The 23,854-nt window shown below is 49.2% G+C and overlaps 1 protein-coding gene across 6 annotated transcripts; it reads left to right on the top strand.

The window, feature by feature from the left end:
* Positions 1-6: 6 nt before the first annotated feature.
* On the top strand, positions 7-23,716 carry MSANTD2 (Myb/SANT-like DNA-binding domain containing 2). 6 transcript variants are annotated; one of them, XM_014961103.1, is made up of 7 exons: positions 117-140; positions 9,747-9,882; positions 9,977-10,046; positions 10,122-10,168; positions 13,055-13,313; positions 15,990-16,050; positions 22,204-23,716. In XM_014961103.1, the coding sequence occupies exons 2-7, from the start codon at positions 9,859-9,861 to the stop codon at positions 23,054-23,056; spliced, it is 1,314 nt and encodes a 437-aa protein (XP_014816589.1). In that variant the 5' UTR covers positions 117-140; positions 9,747-9,858; the 3' UTR covers positions 23,057-23,716. The 6 variants fall into 6 exon arrangements, with proteins under 6 accessions (XP_014816593.1, XP_014816590.1, XP_014816589.1 ...); XM_014961102.1 differs by lacking the exon at positions 117-140 and having other exon boundaries at positions 7,236-9,882; XM_014961107.1 differs by lacking the exons at positions 9,747-9,882; positions 9,977-10,046 and having other exon boundaries at positions 7-140.
* The last annotated feature ends 138 nt before the right edge of the window (positions 23,717-23,854 follow it).

Genomic DNA, 23,854 nt, shown 5'->3' with positions numbered 1-23,854 from the left:
CCCGGTACCAGCAGCTGGAGGGCGCCGGCACTGTCTTCGGCAGCAAAGCCCCCGGCCCTGCCATGTACGAGCGCGTCTCCCGCGCCCTGGCCGAGCTGGGCTACGAGCGCACCCCTTCTCAGTGCCGAGAGCGCATCAAGGTACCCCGGCGGGGGGCGGGCGGCTCGGCCCCAGGGAGCGGGGAAAGGGGAGGGGGCGGGACGGGACGGGTGGCCCCGGGGCTCGGCCTGGCCTTTGGGCTGGCGCGTCCCCTGGTCTGCATCCCGTCAGGATCTCCCTGAAGCATCCTTCGGCCCTGGGTGTGGGTGTCCCTGGGGCTTAGCGCAGCCTGGTGATTTGGGGCACCCTGTCCCCTGGGCTCAGCCTCACAGGGTCTCTCCGTGCAGGTACTTCTCCAGAGCATCCTCTGCCCCTGGGTGTGGGTGTTTCCAGGACCCATCCCAGCCTTTGGCCCTGTGTGTGGGGGCACTGCGTGATCTGGAATCGCCTCATCTGAGGCTCCCCATGCAGGCAATTTTCCAGAGCATCTTTCAGCCCTGGCTGTGGGTATCCCCTGGGCTCAACCTATGCCTTGGCTCTGGCTGTGGCAGCACCCTATCCCCTGGGATCAGCCTTTTGGGATGTCTCCATGCTGATAATTTTCTAGAGCATCCTTTGGCCCTGGGCGCAGCGTTGCTGTGTCCCCAGGCCTCAGCCCAGCCTTTGGCCCTGGCTGTGGAGACACCTCTTCCCTGGGATCACCCCACCAGGCTTTCCCCATTGTGGCAGTTTTCCAGAGCATCCTGTACCCCTGGGTGTGAGGCACCCCATCCCCTGGGCTCAGCTGCCTGGCTCCCTGCAGTACCCAATTGGCATCTCCTGGCCCGGAGCAGGCTGGGTGCCATATCCTGGGGGTTCAGTTTGTGCTCCACCAGCATCTTTCTGACCCAGGCGCTGTGTCCTTTGGCTTCAACCGCTCGGTTTCACCTGTGTGGTTGGGCTGCAGCATCATCCTTCGGTCCTGAGTGAGGAGGGACACGATATCCCAGCCGTCCGTGTTCCCTCTCCTGGACACAGCAGCATCCTTTCCCCTGGGTTTTTGGGACGCCACATCCCCTAGGTTGCTTCCTTCAGCCTCAAGTGTGGTGGGCGCCATGGCCCTGGGTGGGTTGACTCACACTCCTTCAATGTCCTCCAGCATCTTCTGGCCATGAGGGGGTGGCACTAGCTGCTCCTTAAAGCCCTCTGTGAGAAAAGGGTGCTCCCAGTTACCCCAGTAATGAGGGCTGGTTGCCCTCTTGCGCTTGTGGCTGCTTCCATTGCTTGAAGTTGCTTTATGGGGTACATGGTCTTCCCCTGGCTGGCACCAGAGCATGCTGCACGCTCAGGAACATCTTTAATAATTGAGCCACCTTAAACAGCCCCATGGACTGCATTTCCTCTGGTGGCAGGTTTTCAAGAGTGATTTTTCCAGCTGCATCATTCCCTGGGGAAAAGAGCGAGGGCGGCTTGGGTGTCCAGCCTTGGAGCAGCCTCTCCGCACACCCGTCTTTTCCGAAGAGGAGATACTTGGAGGAACCTTGGATAGGGTGGGAATTGCTGTGAGGTTTCAATGTATAAACGTGAGTGAAGCTTGGAAGGGTGAATTAAACGCTCCGAGCTCCCCTCAGCTTCTATTTTCCCCTTTCATGACCGGGCTGTCCAGGCAGCTGCTTAAATCGTTGATTGATTAAAAAAAGTAGTGTTTTGTTATTGCTAGGGACCAGTGAGGGTGTTTGCTTCTCTTCTGTGAAATACAGCTGTGGCAGCCCAGCCCAGCTGGGTTTCTCCAGGTGTGTGCACCCAGGCTGCCTTTGATTTATGAAATATGGGAAATTAGGGATTCTGCAGCGTCTGGATGCTCGGGAGTAAGTGAGAGGCTTCAATCCCTGCTGATTAGAGCAGCCTTCGTCCCTGAAAGTAGGTGGCCAAAACAAAACCCCTTCCTCTAGCTGTTTTAATTTCTTAATCTATTTTCCTTGTGTCATCTCCTTGAGTCCCTGTATTTGTTCCTTAGGGATTTATTTCCCTTGAACGCATCCGAGTAGTTTTTTGAGCGGGACGTTGCTGCACCGTGAAATCTCTTCAAGTTCCTTGTTTTCTCAGCGCCTTCCAGGGTGCTTGTTGCTGAAATTGCTTCCTCCACAGAACTTTGGGGTTTCCTGGAGGCTGATGCTTGATGGAGTAGTTACTCGAGGTGGTTTGGCTTTGGTTTCGGGTTGTGGTGGGCTGTAGAGGACCATACCCCGGTTTTGACTGCAGATTCTGCAACTATTAATGCTTGAGAGGATGCTGAGCAGGTTGCAAGGAGACGTCTCAGTATTAAAGCAGCCCAGAAGTGGCTGCTCAACTTCAGATGATGGAGTTGGTCATGGGTTGTGGCTGCTTTAGGGCCAGAGCAAGTGTTTTGGTCCCAGGAGTTTTGTGAGCTTCTTGCAGAGGAGAAATTTTGTCCCTTTCCCTTAAAAAGTGAACACGCCTTTGCCCCCAGAATGTTCAAGCTTGAAAGAAACCACACATCATGAACCTAAGGAACAGCGTAGAGGAAATGAAAGACCACAAGGCTGATATTTATCACCTTGCAATGGCTCCAAGAGCAGCCCTTGATGGACCTGTTAGATGGTTCTGGACCAACACATGATAAAGAATCGCGGTCACAGATTGGCTGAGGTGGGAAGGGACCTCTGGAGATCACCAGGGTAGGGTCACCCAGAGCAGGTTGGACAGGATCACGTTCAGGTAGGTTTGAATGTCTCCAGAGAAGGAGACCCCACACCCTCTCTGGGCAGCCTCTTCCAGGGCTCTGCCACTCTCACAGGAAAGAACTTCTTCCTCACGTTGAGATGGAATTCCCCATGTTCCAGTTTGTGCCCGTTGCCCCTTGTCCTGTCACTGGGCACCACTGAGAAGAGTCTGGCTCCATCCTCTTGCCACCCACCCTTTAGCTATTGCTCAGCATCAATGAGGTCCCCTCTCAGGCTGCTCTTCTTCAACTGAACAACTCCAGGTCCCTCAGCCTTTCCTCAACAGAGAGATGCTCCAGTCCCTCATCATCTTCGTAGTCTCCTCTGGATTGTCTCCAGCAGTTCCCTGTCCTTCTTGAACTGGGGAGCCCAGAACTGGACCCAGTGCTCCAGCTGGGGCCTCCCCAGGTCAGAGCAGAGCGGGAGGATGACCTCCCTCCTCCTGCGACCACACTTTTATGAATGCATCCCAGGAGACCATTGGCCTCCTTGGCCACAAGGGCATGTTGTTGGCTGGCAGGCAACTTGTTGTCCACCAGGACTCCCAGGTCCCTCTCTGTAGAGCAGCTTTTGTGAAGCCATCAAGCTCATCGTAGTGTTTTGACCTGAATTGCTGTGAAATGAGGACTCATGGAAAGCTGGGCTTTCTTGCAAGAGCCAGGAGTTGGCCTTGTTACATTGAGATAGTTGTGGCAGCCGTCACCAACCCTAAAGTCTCAATTTTTCTAGCATTCCAGGTGGGATTGGCTGCTTGACTTTTTCAAGCTCAACTGAGAGCAAAAGTCGCTTCTGGGTGTGGAGGGGTCAGTGCCTGAAGTCATCTTTAAGGCAGAGTAGGACAACTTGAACACACTGTTGGAGCAAGGGGGGGCCGTATGCACTTTGTAGTCCCCCACTGTTGGCTGAGCTGAAAAAAGAGCTGGGGAGGTGGTGACGAGGGAGCACTTAGCTTCATCTTGCATTTATTATGCATAATGCTCCGTATTTCCATGATTTTATAGACTTGGACTTAGTGCCCATCTAGGGAGAGCAGTGTGAGGATTTGTTGACGTCTTATAAATTGTAAATTGTGCTTAAAACAGATCAGATTCAACTTGGTTTAGATAAGGATTCAGTATTGGCTTTCTTCAGGACTCCTGCCTTCCGTGGCCTCGGACCACTCTTGGCGAGCGAGGTAGAAAGGAGCTGGAGAGGACAAAGCTCCGCAGAGGAGAGCTTTGTGGTGGCCGGGCACAGGCGCGCTCTCTCCTCATTCAAACGGGACGCGAAGGGAGTTCTGGTTCCCATTTTGATCTGTCTCTTAAACATCTGCCTGTGCTTTTCTGCGCGTAAGCAGGGCTGGCAATGCTGTTGCGTTTGAGCTGCTCTGGAAGCGTCTGTTTCAAATTTGGGGATTCCCACGTAACCATTCTAGCTACTTTTCCTTCGGACCTTCAATCCCACTCGGTGGCTCGGAGGCCGGCGGATCGGTGAGTTCTGCAGGTGGGAAGTGCAGGAGGATTGAAACATCTCGATTTCTGTCTGCTGGATTCCCTGAAAAGCTGTTTTCTGCTCTTTAGTTGTTTCATCCTGGTGTATCCTTAATCCTTGCTTTATTTAGTAATATATTCTGACTGTCCCTGTGATGTGTAGCTCTTGTTAAAGCATGGCTTAGTAGGGCACATGTGCTTTTCCTCCACCCCTTCTCCTCTTTCTGAAGTACGTTGGTGGTGGAGGATTTAGCCTGGTTTCTGTATCCCAAAAGTCATGGCCTCTCTGCAGCGGTGCCCGGAGAGCCTCTAAGTGTTAAGGTTTGACTTTAGTGCTGGTGTTTTGAGACAGGTGGTGGAATATTTGGCAAAACTGTGCCCATTTTGTGCCCTTGGCCTGGTGGTGTTTTGGCCGGAGGTCGGCTGTTTGCTCGAGTTGCTTTTAACCACGGAATAAAGAGCCGTCTCCTTGTGCTGTTTGAAGTTCAAAAGCTTTGCATATTCTTTGAGATCACTTTCCATTGAGTAATTCGCCGAGAAATCTTTGTTTCCTCCACTTCCAGCCTTGCCCTGTGGCTGCAGTGGCTGGGAAGGTGCAGGTGAGCTCAGGTTTTACAGTTGCTGCATGAGTCGAGGGTCGTTATCAGGCAACAAAGACTCATTAGATTTTTTTTAAAGGAGTCTTCTTGAAGTAATGTGCTCCGATTACCAAATCTTATCCATTTTTTAAATCTGGGGGAAGAATTTTTGCTGCCTGCGTCTTTCTTCATCAGTGGTGAAATCAGAGTCGCTCTCCTGACGGCGCTGATAGGCTGCAAGAGCTTTTTGGTGCTGGAAGTTCCTGGTCATGGTTTCACCTGGTGAGTCCTCTTGTAGCAGAGAGAATCCCCTCCTTAAAATTTGCTGTTCAGCAGGAGGAAACTGTTAAAATTAATTCAGGGTCATTTTTGACGAGGCATTTCTTCAGCTCCCGGGTTATATGCAGGTTCTGCTTTTATTTTGAGAACAAACCACTGAAATTTGTTTGTCTCTCGCCGGAGTTGGTGCCAAGCTGTTTGTTTGGAGGAGCAGCTCTGACATCTATCTCCTGGCAGCAGGAATTCCCGAGTCCTGGTGCCCATGGCAAACCTGCCACCCCAGGGTTGGATTTTCTGTAGGTAGAGACCTGCTTTTCACCCCAGAAGCTTCTGCTGTGTTGGGGTTGTCCGCTAAGCGTGTCATTTATTTTTCAAAGGAAAAATAAATACTTTTGAAGACACCAGTTAAAGACTCATTTGGGCACAAAGGGGAGAAGTGAACACTGTGAACCCACATGAAATGGGAAGGCATGAAAAATTACGCCTGAATATCAGCCGATGGTGTTCGCTTACTTGAAGCTATATGAAAAGTGGTGATGGCCAGGGCTGCTTTGTGATGGGGCTGTGGTTTTAGTTGCTTTACAATGTAAACAAACTATTTTTAGATCTTGTGTGAAGTGGTTTTGAAGGAAGGAAAAGCTGCTCTTACTGGGCTGTCTCAGCAGCGATGTGTGCCATGATCTAGTTTGCCCTCTTGTGTGATACGGGAGATTGGGTTTCACCCAGAATTTCACCGTTGAGTGCAATAACATTGTGCAGAGCAACTGTCTTTTAATTTGAAGATCTCAAGCAACGAAGCATCAGTGCATTTCGTAGCAACCAGCCAACCATCCACCTTCAAAACGGCTTTGCCTTCTATTTCTTTTGAATGGGTTTTATCTTTGTCTTGCATTTGTTATCTCAGGCCCAGATCCTCGTCCCGGTGGCTCCACTGGCTGCGATGTCTGCAGACGTGGTTCATGTTACTACCAGATCTTTCTTTGGCTTAAATAGCTTCAGATACGCCAGGTTTTCCATGCTGGGTTGTTTCTTGTCCTTCCTTGAATCTTCTCCAGCAGTCCAGCTTCTCACCGGATGATCTCACAGGTCCCAGTAGGTGAGAGCAACTTTCTGTTGACTTTTATAAGTTGGAAAGAAACTTCTTCAGTGACAAAGAACAGATTTATTTGGTTTTCTCCTTGGACATATTGTGGGGCTGCAGTTGAGTAGCATCTCCAAGAGGAGAGCATCACATGGAGCCAACCTGCTTGCAGAGGTGCTGCATCCACTCTTTCCAACCGGGGTTTTGCAGAGCAACATCATGCCAGCAGGCATCTGCCTGGCTTTGCACCTGTAGGATGAGTGTCTTTGCTGTCTGGTAGCTTCTGCAGCCGCCTTGTGGGTCTGTAATACTCTGCTCTGGTTGTACTGGTGCACCTGGGACGTCCACCGCTCGCTGCATGGGTGCAGAGTGACTCCCAGAGGGAGCAGGGAGCGAGCCGTCAGGTTGTCTACTTGAGTCGGAAACAGTTGGTGGCCACGAACTTGTTGCAGGACAAATGTGCTAAACTTGAACATTGACTCTTAGTTTGGGAGCACACAGTTTTTGCTTGTCATGATTCTTGACTGTGGAGGACTTGGAAAGGTATTAAAAAATCCAGAGGAGGCCACGGAGATGCTGGATCCCCTCTGCTGTGAGGACGGGCTGAGAGAGGTGGGGGGTTCAGCCTGGAGAAGAGAAGACTCCAGGGAGACCTTGGAGCCCCTTCCAGTCCCTCAAGGGGCTCCAGGAGAGATGGGGAGGGACTCTGGATCAGGGAGGGGAGCCATAGGATGAGGGGGAAGGGTTTGACCCTGAAAGAGGGGAGATGGAGCTGAGATGTGGGGCAGAACTTCTTTGGTGTGAGGGTGGTGAGAGCCTGGCCCAGGTTGCCCCGAGAAGCTGTGGCTGCCCCATCCCTGGAGGGGTTCAAGGCCAGGTTGGAGGGGGCTTGGAGCAACCTGGTCTGGTGGGAGGTGTCCCTGCCCAGGGCAGGGGGTGGCACTGGATGATCTTTAGGGTCCCTTCCAACCCCAACCATTCTATGGTTCTGTGATTCTATGAAAGCATGCAGCTTTGTGTGCTGGTGTGAGCATGGATTAATTTTCATTTTTGTGATTACACTCCATCCTGCTGAGTGTATAAATTTGGGGGCCAAATCAGTGACGCTCTCCGGACTGCTGTGGTCTCACCAGTTACCAACCCTTGACTACTGGTCCCCATGAAAATTAGAGTGGAAGCCAGCTTTGGTATTTCATGTCCAGCTTTTCCTGTGGATTTAGATACTGCTCTCCCTTGGTAACATTTTCTTGACACCACTGAAGGCAAGTGGTGTGGACCTTCCTCCAGACCCTCCTGGCCCCAGGGTGGCAACGACATGCTGCCAGGATGGTGTTGTGCATAAAGTTTTTTAACTTTCTGGATGACAGAAGAAGCTTTCCCTGTAGTGCCACCTGCGTTGATGCTTTTTGCCACTGGGGCTGAAGCTTGTTTTGGAGAGGAGCATTTCCAGCACACAGAATATACTGCTCTTCATCCTCTGGGGGAGCTTGTGGCCTCACTCTGCTCATTGATTTGAGTTGGTGTGGTCCCTTGTGGCTTGCTGGTAGCAGAGATGTGACCTCTTTGAGTGTATCTCAGACCTCTTTGGTCCAGACTGCTGCGCTTGGGCTTTCCTTGAAAGGCAGGCTCTGCGGATGGCGTAGAGATGTCTGTCCCAATTCCAGTGGATGGATGAAACTTCAAGTTTGCTTTTAGGAATGAGCGTGTTTCTGAAGGCAAGACAGTCTACTCAAGCGTGGCCTTCATTGCTCTAAAGTAAGTGGCGATGGGTTTTCAGTGCTGGTTTTGAGCAGGTCGTGCCAGGACTAGGTTGAACCTTACTTGTGTGTCTCTGCAAGCTGAGCTCTGTCTGTAGGACACATCTAAACCTTCACAGAGCCTGGCTGTGGTGGGTTTGCTGGTTTGCCTTCTCAAACTCTAACTAGTGACTCTTCTTTTCCTCCAGTGCTGTCTTAACCCAGGAGCTCAACACGTCGGGAGGTGGAGGTTTCCAGCCATCTGCTTTCCGCAGGCAGTACCGGAGAGTTTGGTCTCTCTAGGTGTCTTGCCACGTTAGCATCAAATCCCTGAGAAGGCTATGAATAATTTTATTCTCAGCCCTCTAATAGCAGCAACCGATGGAGCATCTTTGCAGGTGGCTCTTTGGAGACCCGAGGTGTAGCCCACCACCGCTGCAGGGAAGTTCATCATCTCTCAGCACCGCGTATCGCTGCATGGCTCCTTCACCCAGCCAGCCTGCAGCTCTTTATACCCCAGCTTTGTTCTCTTCTTGTTGCTGGCAAAGTCCTGCTTCATTGAGGTTGACCTCTGCAATTGGCTGTAGCAATTCCGTAAATAATTCCTGTCCAGGCAAGCGCTTATTTTTTTTTTTAATATATATTTATTTGTGACTTAGAAAGTGTCAGTGGTGGAAAACCTGCTGCAGTTTTTTATTAGGTTCTAGCTCTGACTCACTAACCCAGCTTACAAACACGCGCCTTACCTGCCTTGACTGATGTGTCCCCTATCTGTGTCTTCTAGGGTGACTTTGCTGCTTCAAGTCATTGTTCAAAGAGATCTTCTCTATGGTTCCTATGTCTGTGTTTCCCCCTAGGACGTTCCCATGGCTTTCCTTGTTCCAGAGACCTTTGCACTGGAGCCAAGTCCTTCAGGAAGTCCCTGTGCATTGGGGCGCACTAGGAGACGAAAGAGGCTTCACTCTTTGGTGCAAAGCAGGATTGATTTTGATGGCCAATGTGTCCCCAAGCGCTGTCATCTGCCAGAGGTGCAGCCAGATGGGGCTGCAGCCATGGCAGAGGGGTCGGGGGCAGCTCCTGTGAAGTTTTAAGGCCAGGTTTGCTGCTGGTGTTTTGCAGAGGAGGGTTATGACTTGGTGTTTCCTGTTGGAGATGTGTTGAAGTTGCTGGCTACTTTTCTGCAGGAATGCTCTCGAGATTTTAAGGTGCTTGCTTTTCTCCTTTTTTTTTCTGGATTGACCACAGAAATCAGGCTTCTTGTGGCGATATCCCATGTAAGTCTCATGTTCTCCTGCCTTACAAGACCTAGAAGTCCAAGTTGAGCAGAGCTCTTGGATTCCTGGAGTCAGCTCTGCTCCCACCAGCCAACTCGGGAATGGGAACGGCAAGACCTTTCACTGTGCTGACCATCCCTACGTGTCCTACAACCACTCCAGGCTTCACAAGCTCTTTCTTTTCTCCCACAATAGTTCCATCTCGTGTTCCTTGTGAGAATCCTGGCACGGTGAAGGAGGAAGCTATTTGATAGAGCCAGTTTTCATTCAAGATGTAAAGCCAAGAGCTCATCCATTAAGTAAAGGAGCATCTTCAGAGCTGAGTGGTGTGCTAATGGTGCTCTGTGCCATCGGGACCCCTTCTAGTCCAGCTGCTATTGTTTATTAGGCTTAAATATATTAACATGGACACTCCTGTAGGCCACTGAGCCACTCTGCGGAGCCCATAGGGTCTTGCTGGTCCAGATCAGAGATCTGGAGTTTCTCATGTTGGACCATCTCTGCAGTTTTATGTAAAAAGCTCACTGTGATGTGGTTCTTCCTTGTCTTTTTTTTCGCTGGGAGGAGGACTGTGTCTGCAGCCTTCCCCAAAGCCACTGCCAAAGGCTTTTCTGACCATCGTCCTGCTCCAGTTCCTGCAGAGCGATCAGTTCTCCCATGGCTTCGCTTTCTAGAGAAGATGAGGGCTCATAAGTTAGAAATGGTGAGAAAATCCACGTTGAGCTTTTTTGACTTGTCTCCTCCTTTGGGTGTCGTAATTCTAAATTAAGCGGGGATAACCTGTCTTCGTGTTGCAGGCAGTGTTGCAGAACAATAAGCAAAAGCCTCGGTCTCTTCCAGTCTGTGCAGTCACTGGGCAGTTATCAGGTCTGTTTTCAGTTACTTGTCCTAAATTTCCTGGTTTCTTGTCTATCTGTATCAATATATGTGTGTGCACTTTAGGAACCACGGAGCGGGACTTGAGCTGGACACCAGGAGGAGTAGAGGAGGTGCGTAAGAAAAACCCAGATCTTAAATATCGATGCTCAGAATAACCTGCTGGGAGAAAGATGTCTGAACCACAGAGTGCTAGAAAACGGCCGGGGCGGGTTCCTGAAGTCCCAGCAATTATTTAGGTCTGAAGAAAATCACCATGGGAGGTGCGGGCAGCTGCAGAGGGAGAGGTCTGGTCCACCTCACCCCTGCCACGCAGGAGCTTGGAGCTTCCATGAAACAATTGATCTGTGTTAGTTATTCAGAGGTGTAAGTTAGAAAAGCACTAGGGACAGCCTGGTGGACAAACTGGGGAGTGCCTCCCAGAAGAAGGAACTGGTGGGACTCTCGATTCTCCAGGAAACAAGGCCAACAAAGAGCCATTAGCTGCTTGTGACCTTCTGGTGCTTTCGAAAGCACCAAATTTGAGCTTATCTCGCTCAAATTTAGGTTATCTGCTGCCAGCAGTGGAGGTAAAAGGGCTCACACAGCCAGGTCCAGGAGCATCTAGGAGTAACCTCAAAAGTACTCTTGACTTGCAGGAGAAATGAGGGTATTGCTCGTTTATTTTTGCCCCTTTTTGTGTTGCTCCCTTTAATTCATGTTCTGGTCTCCATTGACTTGATGATAAATTGCCGCCTTCTCCCATGAAAATAGTTTGCAGCCTTTATTGAAGCAGTTAATTACTACCAGGCTACAACACAACGTGAGGAGAGGCATTTGAAGCACACACTTAATAGAGGGTGAGTGGCTGCAGAGGTTGAGCGTTCCCAAGGGGGCTTGGCCAAGGGTGGTGACAATTTTTGGTGAATGGCACTGGAGATGGTTAGTTTCACTTAAAGGCCACTAATAAATATGGCCAAACCTGCAGTGAACTCCGATGGAGAAGCCAGGGCAGATGGAAGAACTTTAACAAAATACGACTTGGGTGATTTTTAGGGAGAGTTTGGGAGCAAAACGAGAGTTTGCCTGAATCACTTGGTGAGATTTGAGCGGGAAGGAGAGAAATGGGAGTGAAAAAGCTGAGTGATGCACCCCTGCAATGCGCTTTTTGGGGCAGACCAGCTCATTTCAAGCCACCTCAATGTTCCCGAGGGGTTCTTGGTGCCAATTTTTAACAACCAAGTTTATCTGCACCCCCAGCCTTGAGGAGCCTAGGTTGCCTGCAGGGAATTTCTTGGCCAGGTCCTTGGTTCTGGGCTGATGTAGCCACTTGGGTTTTTTACCCCATTTGCAGACGAAAACTTCAAATTTGGTGGCGTTCAGTCTGGTGGCAGAGTTAGGGATGGGTTCTACCTTAAACCACTGAATAATTCTGGTCTGATTGCTGCCTGGGGTGTTAATATGTTTGGTGGGTTTTTTAATTTATTTTGTGTTCTTTTAGTTGGGTGGGTTTTTGGTTGTTTTTTTTTTTTTTCTTTTCTTTTTGAAACAGCAGGATAGAACCAACCCACTGCTTAGCAGTTCTGTTTGTGTCCCCAGGGCTCAAAGTATCAGGAGGAAGCTGGTTAGAAATGTATTCCTTTCCTGCTGGTGCTGTTAAACCAGTGTATGAGGAGCATTATGTAGGTTCCAGCTTTCTGGAGATGGAAGGTTTCATTTGGGGGCAAAAAACCCAAGCAGTTTTTGCAATGCTGTGTGCTTGGAAGTTGGTCCCAGTCGTCCTCCAGAAAGCAAGGTGACAAGGATAAACTCTTCCCAAGTTAATGCCTCTCTCAAACTCCAGAGGCAGCCAGAACCTGAGCAATCTAATAAATATCATATGAAAAAAAAAAAAAATACGTTTTCTAGAACTCTGCCAATCTAGAAACCACCGAGACCTGGCAAAACCTGGGACACATCGTTACCTTTCAGAAGCAGAGTGGTGGCAGAATTAAAACCACAGTGAGGGATGCACATAAAGATTTTTTATTTTTTTTCAGGTTAGGGGGGAAAGTGTGGATTTTCATTTTGTACATCTAATTGTACATCTATAGGTCTTTACATCTCTGGGGCGCAGCAAAGGCGATGCTCCGGCTCAACTGTCGGTGCGGGGTGCCAAAGGGATCCCCAAAACTAGACCAGGATTTTAGATGTGTCATTTCAGCCTCAGCACTGCTTTTTGAGAGGTTTATTAGAGCTGTCCTGGTATTGTTTCTTGCTTAATGCTTGCTATGGAAGTCTGGGAATTGGGAGCATTATTGATTTGCCCTCTTTTAAATTTCAGCAGCTTCACAAGAGACAGAGTGAGTTAGTAAGGAATGCAAAATATGTAAGTAATATATATTTTCCTAGCTGAATAGCTTAGGCATATACATTTTGTACCTTGTGTCTTCTTACCAGAGTAAGGAAGGTTGGACTGTCTTTGCTTTGGGGGACTCTCCTGTTTTTCTTCCTCTCTCTCTCTCTCTTCCTGCTTCCCCCTCTCCAAGCTGTGGGCACGACACCAGCTCTGCTCTCTCCTCCTGGCCGTAGGTGTGCGTTTCCTTGGCTGGTTGGTATCTCTGACTGGGGGTCTCTTGGTATTTTTTTATTTTTTTTATTATTTTTTTTCCCCCTTGCGTTTACATAGCAGATCTGGGGATTATTATTTTTTTTTTCCTGGGAAGAGAATAAATCGCCTGAGTTAAATCTGATGAAATTGTCGCTGCTACGCAACTCTGTCCCGTGTCGTAGACGTTAATGCTAAAGAGCTGCACTAGGAAGGTTGGATACCTGTGATGCTTCCTGGTGGGTGTAGAATAGTTTGGGAGCGTTGCGTTTACCTCGTGAGCGTAGGGCAAAGACTGATCAGCAGAAGTAAATTGAAAAAAAAAAAGTAAAACCAACCCTAAAAGCCTGCCTAGCAGCTGTGTAACTGTCTGCAAGCGCACGTGTTCTCTTCTGATGTGCCACCTAATGAACCTGCGCTTTTCTGTCTTTAGACCCTTCGCAGGTGCTACAGCCGGGTGAAGGAGCACGGCGTTGGGAAGAGGAAAAGCAGCTACACCTTTGAGCAGCTGGAGCAGGTCTTTGGGCAGGGAGGATGGGACTCCCAGCCCTGCCAGCCCGTCCTCATCAACAGCAGTGGCTTGTACCAGGAGCTGGAGTCAGACGGCAGCACGATGGAGGAGTATTCGCAGGAGGACTGGGGCAACCACAGTCAGGATCTGCATTGCTACCAGACCGGAGAGCAGGAACTGGGTAAGAAATCCCATCTTGGTGCATTTCCAATCCAAGTGTCTGCTTTTGCCTGTGCTCTGTGCTCATACCTATCTCAAATATACATATCAGGGTCCTGATATACAATCAGGATTGTATGCAATATCCTGATATGCAGGGTCCTGCACCTGGGGAGGAAGAACCCCAGGCACCAATACAGGTTAGGGATGGATCTTCTGGGAAGCAGTACTGAGGAAAAGGATCTGGGAGTCCTGGTAGATAGCACACTTTCCATGCGCCAGCAATGTGCCCTTGTTGCCAAGAGGCCAATGGCATCCTGGGCTGCGTAGGGAAGAGTGTGGCCAGGAGGTGGAGGGAGGTCATTCTCCCCCTCTACTCTGCACTGGTGAGGCCACAACTGGAATACTGTGTCCAGTTCTGGGCTCCCCAGTTCAAGAGGGACAGGGAACTACTGGAGAGAGTCCAGCGCAGGGCAACCAAGATGATTAAGGGATTGGAGCATCTCCCTTATGAGGAAAGGCTCAAGGAGCTGGGACTCTTTAGCCTGGACAAGCGAAGACTGAGGGGAGACCTTATTTATGTTCATAAGTATCTAAAGGGTGAGTTGAAGGATGTTGGAGCCAGACTCTTTTCAGTGGTTTCCAGCGATAGGACAAGGGGCCACGGGCTCAAGCTGGAACATGGGAAGTTCCATTCAAATATGAGAAAAAACTTCTTTAGGGTGAGGGTGATGGAGCCCTGGGACAGGCTGCCCAGGGAGGTCGTGGAGTCCCCTTCTCTGGAGATCTTCAAGACCCGCCTGGATGCTCCTGAGTGATGTGCTCTGGGCATTCCTGCTTTAGCAGGGGAGTTGGACCAGATGATCTCTAGAGGTCCCTTCCAACTCTGACAATTCCGTGATTCCGCTATATCATAGAATGGTTTGGGTTGGAAGGGACCCTAAAGATCATCCAGTGCCACCCCCTGCCCTGGGCAGGGACACCTCCCACCAGAACAGGTTGCTCCAAGCCCCTTCCAACCTCGGCCTTGAACCCCTCCAGGGATGGGGCAGCCACAGCTTCTCGGGGCAACCTGGGCCAGGCTCTCACCACCCTCACACCAAAGAAGTTCTGCCCCACATCTCATCTCAGTCTCAATCTCTTTCAGTGTCAAACCCTTCCCTCTCATCCTATGGCTCCCCTCCCTGATCCAAAGTCCCTCCCCAGCTTTCCTGGAGCCCCTTGAGGGACTGGAAGGGGCTCCAAGGGCTCCCTGGAGCCTTCTCTTCTCCAGGCTGAACCCCTCCAACTCTCATCCTGCCCTCCCAGCAGAGGGGCTCCAGCCCTCCCAGCATCTCCAGGGCCTCCTCTGGCCCCTCTCGAACAGCTCCATGTCCTTCTGATGTCCCCAGAGCTGGAGGCAGCACTGCAGGGAGGTCTCACCAGGATGGAGAGTGCCAGCATTCATGTTTTGGACAGAGTGTGTTCCAGATGCCAAACACCTGATGTCTTTGGGGAGAAAAGGGAAAGAAATTCCCCAGTTTACCATCAAAAGCCAGCTGCGGTTCCTGAAGTATTTTAGGATCAGGTCTTGAGTTTAATTGGCCTTGCAGGAGGGGCGAAGGACTCCGTGGCCAGAAATGATGGAGGAGGAAGAGGAGGTGGCAACACATTCTCTTTCCCTTCTTCCGTGCTCATTTCTGCTTCCCCTCCTGTGATTGGGGAGATATTTTCCCTTTTTAGATGCTTATATCCAGATTTGTGACCTTTTTATATAGAAAATATGGGTTTCTTTAAGTATATTCCTGTCTCTTGAGCCCCTGGTCTTACGGGTGCCCGTTCCTCCGTTGCCTGAGCAAAAGGAAACTTTTAAGTTGATGAAAGTCAATGGAGACCCAAGCGAAGGGGTAATTAGAAGGTGAATTGGATAAAGGTGTGATGGCCTCTTTCCTGCTGTGTGATTTGTAGGCTGAACTGGGGAGAGGAGATGCAGTCCCACGTCTGTGCTCAGGGCACTGGGGAGTTGGGTGCATTTAAGGTTAAAATGTGCAAGTTGGCTGTTTACTACGTTCCAGTTTTCTCCAACCTCTTCTCTGCGTGAGTTAAAAATCAGAAATATGTGGGAGAGAAAGGGTGGGGAGAAACCCACGTTACAGAACGTATGTGGACGACGGCTGATTCTATCTGGTTTGGCTCACTCTGGTGAGTCAAACTGTGGTCACTGGTTTGTCACCGCTTCCTTCACCTGAACCGGAGACGTCTGGGTGTGCTTGAGCTGAGGATATTCTTAATTTTCAGAGAAGTGAGGAGAAAACATAACATCTAAATGGAATGCAGACACCTTTGTTCTGCTGCTTGCTCTTCCTATGTGCCACTGAAAGCAGAATAGCCTTTTTTCTTTTTCCCTTTTTTTCTTTTAAACATATAGTTTGCAATTAAATAGATTTGTGATTTAATAGTGGGAATCGTGGTGTTGTCCTTCAAAGGTTTTTTGCACTTGCAGATTCAAATCTTAGCGGACAACGTCTCTTCCAAGATAAAAATACTAATTGTTACGGACGATTTAGGAACTGGAGGCATCTCCTGTGGGACTCCAGTGGACTTGCCTGGCTTAAAAAAATAAATCAGAGTTGTTTCCTATTTAATTTCAGCCTTAAAAAAAAAAAGCCCCAGGAACATTATTTAAAATGTAATTATGTGTTGGAATTTTACCTTTCAGATGAAATGCCTACCACAAAAAGAACATTAAAGATAAAGCAGGAATCTTCAGAAGACACGCAGTAAGTAATTTATGAATGTTTTACCCTGGAATGTGTTTCCCTGGGGAGGTGGTGCAGGCGGGGAGGATATTTGAAACTTCTGATTATAATTATAAATACATGGTGCGAGACGGTTCGTACAGTTGAATCTGCTTTATGCGTTACTCCAGTTACCTCAGACCAACTGAAAACCTCCCCAGATCTGTCTCCTCTTGGCTTCGGCGTCCAGCAAACCGAACGGGACTTTACTACACTAAAGCAGGCACTTAAAATACGGATAAAATCCACATCAGCTTCGTAAGAGATGTGTGTGGGCAGGCTGCGGGTCTCGGGACACGAGGCCAGACGCTTGGATCTAATTGTAATCTGATATTTTTTTTTTCTGTTTGCTCCTTTGCACGTAAGGAAAAAAAAAAATAAAGAATATAGGAGGAGCAAAGGGAAGAAAGAGTGAGAAGAGGGAGGCAGTGTAGTTGCTTGGAGTGAGTAAAGCCTGTGAGAAGAGTTCCTGCGTTTCCCCTCCTTGATGGGAAGGAACGCCAGAGCCTGGGACTTATTTTTCTTTTCTTTTTCAAACTTTTGGATTGGTTTGATCTTACGAATGCCGGAGCATTTCAAATGCTTTGAGCACGCGAATCTCCTTTGCCTCGCCAACAATAACACAGCCTTTTGAAAAAGGAAAGGAATTGTGTCGTATTTCCTCAGACCAGGGCTACTTTCTTCTGACCTTTAGGGTTTGAAAACCCAGGGGGCAGTCTGCGATGGGACTGAGCCATCCCAAATTGGCTCTCAGACCCTTCTGGGTGGGTTCCACACATGAGTTTCTCCTCCCGACAGTGATTTTGGATGACGCTATGAAAGAATCTGGTGTTTCCTACGCTGGAAAATGAGCTTCTGTGGGGTAGGAGGTCATTGGCACATCATGTCCCTGGTTAGTAAAGCAACAGAGGCTTTTTTGCTGTGACTAATTGAAAGAAAGAAATCCTTTAAAACCTAAAAAAATTAAGAATAAGCCTCCATTGTAATGGCCTGATTTCATCAAACTCCTCACTTCAGGTGGACTTAAACAGTACCTGAAGGTGACTCTTTTCCTAACATGGGGCAAATTCAGTTTAGCCGCTCGGAGATGACCTGGAGAAAAATAACATTTTTCAGTATAAGCATTATTATTGCCTCCTTGAACAGTTTTTCACCTTTCAAGGTGTGCTTTAGGGAGTCACATAGAAAATAAACGTAAATTTTCTAAGGTGAAGGCTCGGCCTTGCCTGAATCTTTTCCAGGTTCTGTTGAGGAGGTGGATGGCTGGACCAGATTTGGTAGATTAGACCTTTTTGGAGTTTGGTGGGTTTTTTCCCCAAAAAATTCCCTCTAAAATGCACAGAAGGCATTTTGGGAAGCATGTGGGTGACAAGTCCATTTCACATGCTCAGTGGAAGCACAAAGCATCTTCCAACACAGACATTTGCTGAAAATTGCTTTTTTTCCCCCCATTATGAGAGCAAGGAACTTTTAAACTCTGATTTAGTAGATTAAAGCAGTCATGGCTGATATAAAGATAAGATGGGTATTTATTATATTAAAAAAATAGCATTGTGTTTATTCTTAAAAGCCGCAGACAATAAATAAACGTGAAACCTTTTCACCTCTTTGGCCAGCATTTTAAAATATGTGTAACTGATTTCAAAGACAGTAAGGGCTCCAGTTCATCTGCGTTTTCGGTCAAGTGCAGGTTGTCAGCAGAAATAATCTTGATAAAGCTGGAGGGAGCAGCGGTGCCTTCGAATTCCTTCACTGAACCTTGTGCTGCTGTTTTTGACGTGGAGAGCTTGGGATGGGGGGATGCTACCCCATGCAGCACGGGTATTGCAAAATACTGTCTCGAGATGGAATTTCCCATGTCCCCAGTTTGTGCCCGTTGCCCCTTCTCCTGGCACTGGGCACCACCGAGAAGAGTCTGGCCCCATCCTCTTGCACCCACCCTTTAGCTATTGCTCAGCATCGATGAGGTCCCCTCTCAGTCTGCTCTTCTCCAGCTGAACAGCCCCAGGTCCCTCAGCCTTTCCTCAGCAGAGAGATGCTCCAGTCCCTCATCATCTTCATAGTCTCCACTGGACTCTCTCCAGCAGTTCCCTGTCCTTCTTGAACTGGGGAGCCCAGAACTGGACCCAGTGCTCCAGCTGGGGCCTCCCCAGGGCAGAGAAGAGGGGGAGGATGACTTCTCTCCACCTGCTGGCCATGGATACCATTGACCTTCTTGGCCACAAGGGCAACTTGTTGGCTACCAGGACTCCCACGTCCCTCTCTGCAGAGCTGCTTTGCAGCAGGTCAAACCCTAACCTGTCCTGGTGCATGGGGTCATTCCTCCCCAGTGCAGGACCCTACACTTGCCCCTGTGGCACCTCCTTAGGTTCTTCTGTGCCCAACTCTCCAGCCTGTCCACGCTGAGTGGCAGCAAAGCCTTCAGCATGGACCCTCCTCCCAGCGTTGTGTCACCAGCAAATGTGCAGAGGGTACACTCTGCCCCCTCGTCCAGGTCATTGATGAACTTGAACAAGACTGGACTCATTATTGACCCCTGGGGAACACCAGGGGGACTCTGCACCACCGACCGCAACCCTCTGAGCTCTGCCACCCAGCCAGTTCTCCATCTGCTCACCATCCACTGCATCTCCATGGTACTTCAGCACAACATATTAGTGGGGACAGCGTGGCCTCTCTTCACCCCGGGTAGCAAATAACTGGCCTCCAAAACCATCGAAGGACATCCCCAATTTCCCAGGTCGCCTAGTTTTCGGTGGAGAGTGATAGGTAAGCTGTGTCCACGTGCTGTGCTCCATCAGCTGGGCTCTCCTTGCCCACCTCGTCTCTGCTCTTGCATCCCCTTGGCCTCCAAATAAACTGGTTTTTTTTTTTGTAAAATGAAACGCTGCTTAAGCCTCTGTTCTGCTCTTGAAAATTCATTTTGAGGAGTGGTTGTATTCACTGTGGGCTTTGTGAAGACGTACTGAAAAACGCTCAGGGAGCCGGGTCCTTCACTGGAACCAGTTGTTCCAGCCACTTTGAAGTCTGCTCATGCTTGGAAATGGCACCCTAGAACAAATTTGCACCACGGCTCGTGTCTTTCCTCGGCTGAATTGCAGAAGCTTCCAAGGAGAAAGAAATGCAGATGCTGGTCTCCAGCGAGGAGGTCGTGGTTCAACGAGAGGGTAAAGCCCAGCTCTAGGGCACCTTCTGAAGCTGAAAAATGAGCTTGCCCTGTGCCCCCCAGCCCTGACATAGGGAAAATCCTCTGTGAGCTCCGGTTTTTCTGTTGAAAAATAAATAATAGTAACAATTTTGACTCTTGCTGCTTAACCCTCCGTGTGGCTGAGCCGTGGAGATGCTGGATGGAGCCTGGGAGAGTGATGCTGAGTGGGGCAGCCACCTCGTGTCCTGCTGGAAGAGGAGATGCTGAGCTATTTAAAGCTTTTTAAAGTTTCTTTTTTCACTGTTGCTTGAAGCAGTGGATTCCCTCCGTGGAACTCCCTTCCTTCCCCTACGTCAGGTGTTGCGGGCACCGTCTCTGATGAAATCACTCCTCTTCCCAGCAGGAGCAGTTTGATCAGTGACTAATTTAACTGTTGTGTTTTTTTTTTTTCACTGGAGCTTCAGCTCTATTTTGTGCTGAGCTAAACTTAGCGCCAGTATTTCTAGTGTAATTAATAAAGGTGGGGGCTCTTTTTTTTTTCCTTTTTTTTTTTTTTTTTTTTTTTTGAATCACTGTTCCTAATTAACTATTTAAACCTCCTCCTCATCCCTCCTATGTCCTGCTTGTTTTTCTCCTCTGCATCTTAGATCTCATCCTTTTGATTTCGGGGGGGGGTTTTTTTTTTTTTTCTTTTTTTTTTTTTTTTTTTTTTCCAGTTCTTAACTCTGTTTCTCTGCTGTTGAATGAAAATCTGCCCACGCTGCTTTCTCCTGTCTCCGGGTTTGGATGGAGCTGCTGTCTTCAAACTGCTCTCAGCTGCCTGCCAAGCTGAGTGAGGGTGTCCCAGCGGTGACACGCAGCCTCGGGGGTCACCAAACAGCCCCTCGCCCACCCTGTCCCCTTCTCCCTCTGCTCCCCTTCCCCGTCTTAGCCCCAGAAGGTGAATTTTCTCCTCTAGAAGTCTAAAAAAGCCATTTTCCAAGTTCTTTCCTGAAGAAGCGTCACAGAAGCTGGAGAGAAGTTTTGAAACAGTTGGGTGTTGCCGCGGTTTTTGTGTGTAAATATAAAAGGATTTGGGGTAAATATGCATTTTTCTCATCCAGCATTTTTTTCCCAGCCATCTCCTTTGCCGTGGGACAGGGGGGATGGGAAATGACTCCTTGGAAGTAGCTTAAAATTATCAACGGGAGTTTGTTGAAGACACAACAGGTGTTTTAAACATCTCAAACCCAGCCCTGCTGGCCAAGCAGGTCCCCTCCGTGGAGCTCTGGAAACTTGGTCACCCTCACAGGGACGCGCCTGCCAACGTGCCTCTTGAGATCTCTCCAGGAATCTTCTGGCCTGGTTGGGAAAGGTCCTTCCCGACGCCGTGAGGAGTGAGCCATCTCAGCTTGGACACACTGTGGGGGGGGCTGGACAACCTACCCCCTGTTTGGAGATCCTGGGGGGCACCAACCAAAGTGCATCCAGTGGCTCAACACAGCTCTGTGGTCCAAGCCTGGAGGCACCAGCACTTGGAGAACCTTCCCAAAATCACACGCATTGTGCTTACACCTATAAGAGCAGGTTTTGGAGATGAGAGGCTGTGTGAGTTTGGACATCTTCTATGGAGCCTTCCCGCAGTGCTGCTCCCAAACCTTCCCTCTTTGAATGCTTCTATCAATCTGATGGAAGAGACCACCTGCTCCTAGGGTCTTATTGGGCAGAAACGCAACTGCCAGAGTCTTAACCCCAGGTGGGGCACCATATCTGCTTGTGCTTGAAGATCATCGTGTCCCTCACTAGTCTCATGCCCAAACTCCATCAGGGGAGGGCTGATTTTAGGGAGTTTAAATGATCTTCATGAGAAGATCATCTCTTCCAACTGGTGTGGCCTGGTGCAGGGAGGAAAGATGCCGTGTGTTCTCCTGGTGAGACACGGGAGGAGGAAGGAGCCTCTTGGGGATGTGATGGTTCCATGCAATCGCGGTTCAGCTCTACAGATGAGGCATAAGAGAGAAAAGGGAGGAGAGTTGGGTGGAGTGAACTTTTATATCCCATTTGTTGGCCCGGGAGAGATTTCTTGTTACTGAATGAGGCTCATTATCTTCCTACAGCTTTGATTATAGAACAATAACTCTTAAAATGAGCCGTTCTCCTTACGAGCTAATTACGCCCTGAGTGTCTCATTCATCCAGAGGAAGCTGTTCCAGGGTGTAAATCCCACCGCAGTAAGGAAACGATGCCGTGTCATTCCCGAGGGGAAAGAAACCTTTGGAAAGGCAGGGATTTCTTTTCCAGAGGGATTTCTGCTTCTGCAAATCTGGGATCTCCCCGGTTCTGATCCAGCACTGGCACTGAGCCCGTCCCAGCAGCCGGGAGCTCCCTATTTGGGTTGTTTTTTTCCCCAATTACACTAATTTTAGGGTAATGACAAGGTGGAAACGTTTTGGTGGCAAATCAGGGATGCGGCTGTGGTCGCCTGTGCCGAAGGGTGCGTGGGTGGGAAGGCAGGGCCCTAAGGAATAACCCAATAACTGAATTTTGCATTTATTTGGCGGCCCCAGCCGTGTGGTTGCTCCTCATCGCTTTGAGGCAGCCCATGTAGGAGCAGAACATTCCATCCTGTGGGGTTTTAAGAGCCAAAATCTTCCTCGGAAGCTGAATTTGGGGATTTCTCACCTCTCCTTTCCTTCCTTGGGTTGTCTCCTGCAGAACTTCAGGCATGAACTCTCCTTTCCAGCCAAGATAGCGGTTTGCTGAGATTATCGGAAGGAGCTGGGGTTGGGTTTTAATTTGGTTTTACTGAGATTAATCATTATAATCTGTAACCTCACCTCACCATAGAGGATCTCTATAGTAATAAATACCCATCGCTTGAAAGCCAAAAGGGATTAATATTTTCCAGAGGTGGGTACGTGCGCTGGGATGGTTTTATGACCGATGCCTTCACCCTTCTCTCTGTGTTTTGTTTTTGTTTTTTTGTTTTATTTTTTTTAATTTTCCAGGAAGCGCGACGTCATGCAGAACGTTATGCAAATCTTGGAGTCGGTCCAGCTGAAGTGGGAGCTGTTTCAGAGCTGGACGGACTTCTCCCGGCTCCATCTTTCCAACAAACTGGCCATTTTCGGCATCGGTTACAACACGCGCTGGAAGGAGGACATCCGTTACCACTACGCCGAGATCAGCTCCCAGGTACCCCTCGGCAAACGGCTCCGGGAATATTTCAACTCAGAAAAACCCGAGGGAAGGGTGATCATGACCCGGGTGCAGAAAATGAACTGGAAAAACGTTTATTACAAATTCCTGGAGATCACCATCAGCGAAGCTCGCTGCCTGGAGCTCCACATGGAGATCGACTGGATCCCCATTGCTCACTCCAAACCCACCGGAGGCAACATCGTGCAGTATTTATTGCCGGGAGGGATCCCCAAAAGCCCTGGTTTGTACGCCATCGGCTACGAGGAGTGTCACGAGAAGCCCCCCTCCCCGCTGGCCGAGCACCGGGGACCCGATCCCGGCAGTGAGACTCCCGGGGAGCTGGAGGTCCCTTCCCCCCAGACCACCCTCCGGCTGGATGTGGAATCCGCCCGGATAATCTACTGTTACCTCGGCATCGCTGAGGTGCGGACTCTCCAGCAGTGCCTGTTTTTACATTTTCAGGCAAACACCAAAACCTTCAGCAAGGATTGGGTGGGGATCAACGCCTTTTTATCTCAGAACTGCGTCGTCGAGCCCGGCGTCTCCCCCAAATCCATCTACATCAAATTTGTGGAAGTGGAGAGGGATTTTCTTTCCGCCGGCTCTTTGGTAGAGTGCCTGGAAAAAGCCATCGGATACCCCTTAAAATTTAACAACTGAGGCTCGTCCTTCATAAGGATTCGGGCTCTCTGCCCCCTTTTTCCATCTCGCTACCAGACGCTTTGGGATCCTTTCCCTTCCCAGCTGGGCGAGTCGAACTTTTCTGCCTGGACAGGAGTTTTTTTGGGGTGACGGGCAGTTTGGGGGGGGCTCCCCCAGCCAGCGCAGCCCCGGTCGGACCGGCCAGTTTTCCTACCCACCCGGCCGGTTTTCCCACTGGAGCAGGGAGTGGAGGAGAAGCTCCCAGCCTGGAGGTACATTCCACGCGGGACAAGCGCGTCCACATGGCGTTTTCATATGAAAAGCTGTTTTTTGAGGTTTTTTTTTTTTTTTCTTTATTCCACGGTGTCTCATTTTGACGCATCCGTCTTTTCTCTTAAGTGTTATTACGGATCTGAATAAATAAGCAATAGATAATGGCAAGTTAAACCTTGAATCACGTTAAAGGAGACTGTTTTTCAAGATACTGTTGTATATAATTTAGGACTTCACTTTTTTCACCCATCAAGTGTTCTCCTCTCTCCAAACAGTGTTGCCTGCAAAAAGACTTTGGTTTCCGTGACGTATTCCACTTTACTCGTAGCGTTGCCATATCCCGCTTTTATTTTATTTTTTAACATTAAAAGAATTCCTGGCCTTTTTATTTTTATTTTGGGGGTTTTTTTTTTTTTTTTTTTTTTGAGTTCCACTTAGCCTCTTTGTGAGAACAACCTGGCAGCTGGGAAATATTTTTTTTTGTTGGTTTTTTTTTGTTTGTTTTGTTTTTTTGTTTTTTTTTTCATCGAACCATGCTTATGG

The sequence above is a fragment of the Calidris pugnax genome, unplaced genomic scaffold, assembly GCF_001431845.1.
Source record: "Calidris pugnax isolate Ruff unplaced genomic scaffold, ASM143184v1 scaffold269, whole genome shotgun sequence".
In the NCBI taxonomy this organism is placed as follows: Eukaryota; Metazoa; Chordata; class Aves; order Charadriiformes; family Scolopacidae; genus Calidris; species Calidris pugnax.
Note: the sequence above shows the minus strand (reverse complement) of the source record. Positions and strands in the feature narration are given on the sequence as shown.

Coding starts and splice junctions, on each gene's coding strand:
- MSANTD2 (XM_014961102.1), top strand. CDS start 9,709: ATGTGGTTCTTCCTTGTCTTTTTTTTCGCTGGGAGGAGGACTGTGTCT. Junction 10,169..13,054: donor CACCAGGAGGAGTAGAGGAG/GTGCGTAAGAAA, acceptor TTCTGTCTTTAG/ACCCTTCGCAGGTGCTACAG. Junction 16,051..22,203: donor GAATCTTCAGAAGACACGCA/GTAAGTAATTTA, acceptor TTAATTTTCCAG/GAAGCGCGACGTCATGCAGA.